At 31.5% G+C, this 6,887-nt stretch overlaps 1 protein-coding gene across 2 annotated transcripts; it reads right to left on the minus strand.

The window, feature by feature from the left end:
- Window positions 1-594: 594 nt before the first annotated feature.
- Window positions 595-5,125, minus strand: LOC111385345. 2 transcript variants are annotated; one of them, XM_023009728.1, is made up of 7 exons: window positions 4,951-5,125; window positions 4,342-4,460; window positions 4,177-4,259; window positions 2,908-3,029; window positions 2,111-2,275; window positions 1,305-1,398; window positions 595-994 (listed from the first exon to the last, which is right to left on the minus strand). In XM_023009728.1, exons 1-7 carry the CDS (start codon window positions 4,979-4,981, stop codon window positions 745-747), a joined length of 864 nt encoding a protein of 287 aa, XP_022865496.1. In that variant the 5' UTR covers window positions 4,982-5,125; the 3' UTR covers window positions 595-744. The 2 variants fall into 2 exon arrangements, with proteins under 2 accessions (XP_022865496.1, XP_022865497.1); XM_023009729.1 differs by lacking the exon at window positions 4,951-5,125 and adding an exon at window positions 3,122-3,215 and having other exon boundaries at window positions 4,342-4,429.
- Between the last annotated feature and the right edge of the window lie 1,762 nt (window positions 5,126-6,887).

The following is a 6,887-nucleotide window of genomic DNA, read 5'->3' on the forward strand; positions in this document are numbered from 1 at the left end:
AATACTGATTTACTTCTTTGTGTAGCTTGTCTGTGTCCACAAAATTCATTCTCTGCTTTTGACAAAATAAAGTTGGTTCGACTTGCTTAATTTTATCCACAAGATTTTTCAAATGTACATCTTTTCACCCTTGATGATCAACTTAATAATTACACTTTTGACTTCCTCTCTAAAAAAGAGTTTGAAGAATTGAATGACCTCAATGCTATCTCACAGAAGTTAGTTTTGACAAATAAGAGTAGAGTATATTTACTGGCTTACAAGCTTTATACTTAGGCACTAATTCTCCCGATTGCTACTGCTATGGTGGGGGAAAGTATTTCATGCCATAGCACTATGAAGCATAGATTTAAGCAATAGGATTGAAGATGAATGGATGAATGATAGTTTTATTGCTTCCATGAAGAAGGATATATTCTTAAAGATTGATAATGAAGTGATCGTACTAAAATATCAAAATATGAAAACTCGTGAAGAACAATTATAAGGTATTTCAATTTTAGCATAATGTTTGTGTTATAATGTTGTTATTATTATTATTTTACCTTTACCAATATCACCGCCACTGGAAAAATTTCTAAGTACACCCCAAGCTATACTGACACTGTAAGATTCACCACAAACACACGAGCATTAATGCTTATCATGTTTAAAAGTTTAACTATACAGACGAAAGACCCTCATAATATTTTTGACATTCAAGTTAATGTGCAATTCAATCTTTTGCTCACATATATTCAAGATTCAAAGGCGTGAATCGATGAATTTATCAGTTTTTGAACCAGACAACGATGTTTTATGAACACACTTGTCTGTATATAGACTCGCCATCACAAAATCCAGCACAATAGAAGCCAATTCTTCTTGATGTGAAGTGTATTCATGATCAGCTACTTCAACAATTTGTAGCTTGTGATTTGGTATATATTTGGCAAATTCCATTGCATCTTCAACAGGCACAAATTCATCCAACGTACCATGAACGGTTAATACCCTGCTAACATGTTTGCTAAGTTAGACTATCTGGTATTAGACAGTATTAAAGGACAAAAAGGAAATTAAACTATTATCCATTGTACCATGTATGTACGTGCAAAAGTGCATAGAAGTACGAATATTTTGTTAACCCTTATTACTACATAAGAATGACAATACTAGAAATACTAGGAACAAGAATTACTGGATGCCTTCACCTGCCAAAGTAAATTGATTTGATGTTTCATTTATATATGAAGAACAGGAAATACTAGAATTCACAATAAACAATATATCAATAACTAACTATGTCCGATGCTATTCCGAACCTGCAGCTTGGATGAATAGACTGACATGCAGCATGCATATCTGTTGCTAGACGGTCCATCAAACTTTCCTTCGTCACACGATATTCAATCTTCCCTAGAAAAATGACAGATATGGCATATGAATCCTTCTAAAGATATGCAAATGAGAACTACCTGTTTTTTAAAACTTCTTATGCGGGTTTGTTATGTAAGAGACTGGACAAAACTGAACGGTATAACGAACAAAATTGTAACTTTTCTCCTCCTTGTTTTGTACGGTCTTCCGTACTAAACATGTCACTAATATCCGTATAAAAGGAAATTTATATAGATATCTAAAGAATTTAGAATAATAAATATAATTTTAAAAATAAAAAGTTAGAAATTCTACACATAAAATAAGAATTCCATTTTCTTTTTATTTGGAACTAGGTTTCTTTAGCAAGAATCCAAGGTGAAAACAAAAGACTTTGTATAAAAGTAATAGTTAGAGTTATACTAACTTCCGAAATGAAGGGGACTAAATAGGAACATGAGAGATCCCGCGAAGAAGATCCTTCTCCTTTCCTTTTTTCGGAAGAAAAAGAGGAACCGAACAAAATTGATGAAACAAAAGAAATCCAAGTGAATGGAAAGTAAAAAGCGGCCCCTCAAAGGTTGCAAATAAATCTAAGTACCTTTCAACATTATTTATCTTGAAACGTTTATGGGACATATTTAGATAATTGAGAAAACGAAAGTTCGTGATGCAAAGTATTTATGTAACTGGCAGTAAAACATTAACTGACGTGATGCAGATATGTCAGTGAAACAAAAATAATACGTACCTCTTCTATTTTTAACATCAATGAATCCATTTTGCTCAATGTTCTTTTGGAAGTCCTTACCCAAGCGACCTTCAATTCCTCTCTTTAGATTATAACGCCCAGCAATATTTACCACTGTTTGTATGTCATTATACCAAGAAGCATAAAGAAGCACAGCATTACCTCCTGTAAGAATGTCATCCAGCCATACGGCAATATTTTAGGAAAGGAAGCACAGAAAGAAAGTCCATTCGCATAAACATAAATAGTTGACACTTGTAAGCTCTAAGAAGCAGAATTCTTTAACGTGAAACAATACACTGTATTTGTGCAATAATTGGAAGACTTCCTTGAACAGGAATTTTTCTTCAAACTGATAAGTGGAAAATGTATCAAAAGGTCCTGAGAGTAAACCACCCAGAAAGTAATTGTAGGCTGCAGCACGGAGCGTTTACAGAATTCACAATGTGTAGATTGCAAGTGGAATAAAATATTATTCTCACTTAATTTATATGTTATCATGAGAAGTATAAAATTAGATAATTTCAATCGACAAAAAATTCAAGTGTACAGAAAATACTTTTATAGAACAAACAAGAATGGTCTTTAGAACTCTAAAAGTTTTTGTAAGTACTTCAAAAATCTCACACGTAGATTTCCTATGCTCATAGCTCTCTTAGCGTCCTACACATCCCCACCCCCACCCATCAAAGCCCAGCCTCATGAAAATTGAAAAAGGAGAAAAAAATACAAAATCTAAGAAAAGAAAAGGGGGAAAAAACCGAAAAGTTCAGTTTGCAGAGATATATCTAGCACACCTTTGCTGTGCCCAATAATTGCCACTATGCATCGTTTCTCCCCTTGAAAATGTTCGACCACGGCTCTTAGATCTTCAGCTTCTCTACGGTAGTTACCATACTGAAACGTTCCTTCACTTTCCCTGATAAGTCGAGAATATTTCTTTATTAGTAACTCCACAAGTCTCGGGTAAATGGAGGATCTAAGCATGTTTGTGAAGCAATTTCAAGGAACCTGCTTATTAATGAACAAGATACTTGGTAAACCTTGGACCCATCGTAAGCTTTCAGAGACAAGTCATGTCTTTGGGAAGACGAAAACATGGTGCCTATCACAGTTATAGTTTAGCTTTAGTTAGATCAACCCAATTGAACTTAAGGCCACCTCTGAGTGTTAGTCCCAAAGGTTTTTTTTCGGCACGCTACAAGTAATCCTGCATGCCAGTACCAACCCTTTCTAGACCATAAGTTTACACTTTATTTTGCAGACAAAGTAAAATAAATCTTAGGTGTGTAAAAGTGGAAATTGTCTGATGCTAAGCAATCAGGAATTCTGTTGAAAATGTTTGGGGAAAAAAATGTATAGGTAACAACCTAGAGCATCCCACAACTTTGAGAAACTAATATAATTAATATTACACAGAAGTGGATATGTTGCCTCCGGTCACCCAAGCAAATGGAAAATTGAATAAAACATCAGTATCAACCAAGGACTCGGGTTTTCATCTAAATGAAAAACGATAACCTGATTATTTTTCAGGAGAACGAGACAATAGATAAAGACTAAATAAACTTAAAGAAGAAATAGTGAGTCATGCACAATAGGATCACATATTCACTTACAATGAAAGTAACGAAGCAATCCTATCTAAGACACCTCCCTTTTCTTTACTGTGAAAGCAAAGAAATAATGTTGAAAAAAATAAAATCATGAGAATTTTTTTCTACGATATAACTGCTTCCAGAGGAAAGAAACACGTGCAGCTGGCAAAGAACTACATTTTATGAAGCAAAAAATTTATAAGTTTTCAGTACCTAATCTCGACATATATCAAGAACAAAAACATGATAATCTAAAAGCAACCATAAGAGTAAGAATATCTACTTCATTTACAGCTAGATACATCTAATTTCTAATTTCAATTCCAATGGAAGAATAATTTTATGATCATTAATATAAAATTTCAACAGGATAAACAATTTAGGAAGAGAACAAGAATAAGTGATAGATTACAGATATGATTTGTTGTTAAACTGCTTATATTATGAGTAACTAGCTTCAATACATACCCATTGCCAGCAAAGTCAAAGCGGAAGGCACTAATTCCTTCTTTTTCAAAAGCAGCCGCAAGGTTCACCATAGGAATTCGATCCTGAGAAGCGGATGGAACACAAAAAATTGAGAATTATATCTCTTACATTGCACAGATAATTTTCTAGATCAAAATTGCGAACCTTCGAGGAACGGAAACCATGGCATATAATTACAAGCTCGGGAGAGCCCATTTCATGCAATATCCCAACAAGCTTCTCATCATGGGTGCTCTCTATTACTACTCTCTTGTGTTCAACCACTGCCCAGTAAAGTACAAAAGTTACCAAAAAAACGAAAAGAAGAGAAAAAAGAAACAAAACCCACAAAGTAAATATGTAATAAATTGACAACTTGTACAGAAACTAACTACGAGGTTAGAAACAAATATTGTTTTTCAACAAAAATATTCGAGTCTACTAATGGCTGCAAGCAACAATACGATTGCAAAGTATCGTGATAGCAATATATACGAAGATTTACCATTCTTAGCTTTCAATAGCACAAATTACTCAAAATAATATATAGAAAATTATGAAAAGAATAAAAATACAATGAAACACAAAACGTATAAAAATAGATTCAATCTTTAATTTTTAAACTGAAACACATATCCCATAATTCAAAAACAATTATTTGTTTTCTTTCTTCTTTATTTTGTTTTTATTTTTACTTGAACTAGAAACAGTGATATTCGAGCGTGTTGAAATTATGAAAAGGGGTAAATCAAATTTATGTTGCTAAGTACTCACCCGAGCGAGAATTTGAACCAATCTGAACCATTTGATATTTGGGATTCTCCTACGCATACGAATTACAATGGTAGTAATTGTTAGACTGTAATATTCTTTCTCCGAACTTAATCTCGTTCAACAGTATGTCTCGTGCTTGTTAGACTGTAATCCTGAACTAAACTCGCGTTCACGGTTTGTCTACTACATATGCTTCCAATGAGGACCTTTAAAACAACTCTTAATTCATTTTATTTATTTATTTTTTTTTTATCAAGGTTTGTCTACTACATATGTCTTCGACGACTATTCCTTGGGTCTGTGATCCGGTCCCTCTTCACACAGATCAATTAAACCGCGGGATGTGCCTCCTACTGACTAAGGTCCGAACGCCTCTCCAACTGAACTACCAAAGTATTTAGTGAGCTAACCTATATTGCGCCTTGTCTTTCAAGACATTCCTACCTTCCAGAATAAATCCTGCTTTCCAGTAAAACTTTTAATTCTCACTCATTCTTAAATTCATTCATATAATAAAATATTTACACCAAACTTCATAATTTTTCACTACATTTTATCCATACATTATTCAAAAAGAAAAAAGTCACGAGTACAGGAAATTTTTGACAGAATTTTTACCTACATTGACGTGATCGCAGATAATTGAATTTTTTTTTATTCTTTTCTATCTTTCAATCAATTCCTGTCATGTGTTGTCTGTTAAATTTTTTCGTATTTGTAGCATAATTGATTCAAAAATTACTATTCAAAACATTATTATTATTATTTATTTATTTTTTGGCAAAACAATGACCATCAAAGAAGGTTATTTAGGTCCATTAATGATATAAAAGTGTGAAAAATACATCATCACCATAGAGGGTCATTATATTGTCAACCATAGTTTTATATGATACGCCATATTTAATTGTAATTAAGCTCGTCAAACTTTGCTCATTATAACAATTATTTTCTTAACTTTTTTTTTCATCGAATACTTATATTCGATGAAAAAAAAAGTTAAGAAAATAATTGTTATAATGAGCAAAGATTGACGAGCTTAATTACAATTAAATATGGCGTATCATATAAAACTATGGTTGACGAAGAAAAAAAAAGTTAAGAAAATAATTGTTATAATGAGCAAAGATATATATATGCTTCAAATTTTTTGCATTTTTTATTTATTTAATTTTTAAAAATATGATAAAAATTAAATTATTTTATGTTACTACAACAGACTTTTACATATAAAACTGTCATCAATTACAAAATGTGTTAACTAATAAAAAATTTGAGGATAAAAATAACATGAAATATTGTTAGGAATGTAAATGCTATATGAGTAAAAATTAATAGCCTTAACCGCAATTAAAAGATGGTGCAAGAAATAAAGTTGTGGTATAAATATAATTACTCTTACTATAATTTTAAGATATGCTTTCAAATTTAAGAAACTTATGAATTTCTTATAAAAGTAGAGGGTATTAATAAAATATGTAATTAAATAAGTTAAGGTTTCATTAACATATAATTATGGTCATAATTATATACTAGTCACAAATCACAGAACATCATAGTCACAAAGAAATAAATATAGATCACAATTACAAATTTAATCACAAATCAAATATTTTTATAAATCACAAATTATTAAATTAATCGATCACGACTTATTTATCGATCACAAAGATACAAATTGCACATCACAATTATAAATTTAATTACAAATCGTACATTTTTTTGTCATATGTTATTTATTTATCACAAATTACTCGTTTTATTGATCACAATTACTCAATAATTGGTCACAGTTGCTATTCATTCCATCTGTTCCATTCCACTCTACCACCAATCTCACCACTATTGGCACCCACCAACCAAAAAAAAAGATAAATAAATTAAATTAAATTAAAAAAAAAAAAAAAAAAAAAAAAAAACCAAAATTTTTTCCCCCC

This window comes from Olea europaea, unplaced genomic scaffold (genome assembly GCF_002742605.1).
Source record: "Olea europaea var. sylvestris unplaced genomic scaffold, O_europaea_v1 scaffold3131, whole genome shotgun sequence".
Taxonomy (NCBI): Eukaryota; Viridiplantae; Streptophyta; class Magnoliopsida; order Lamiales; family Oleaceae; genus Olea; species Olea europaea.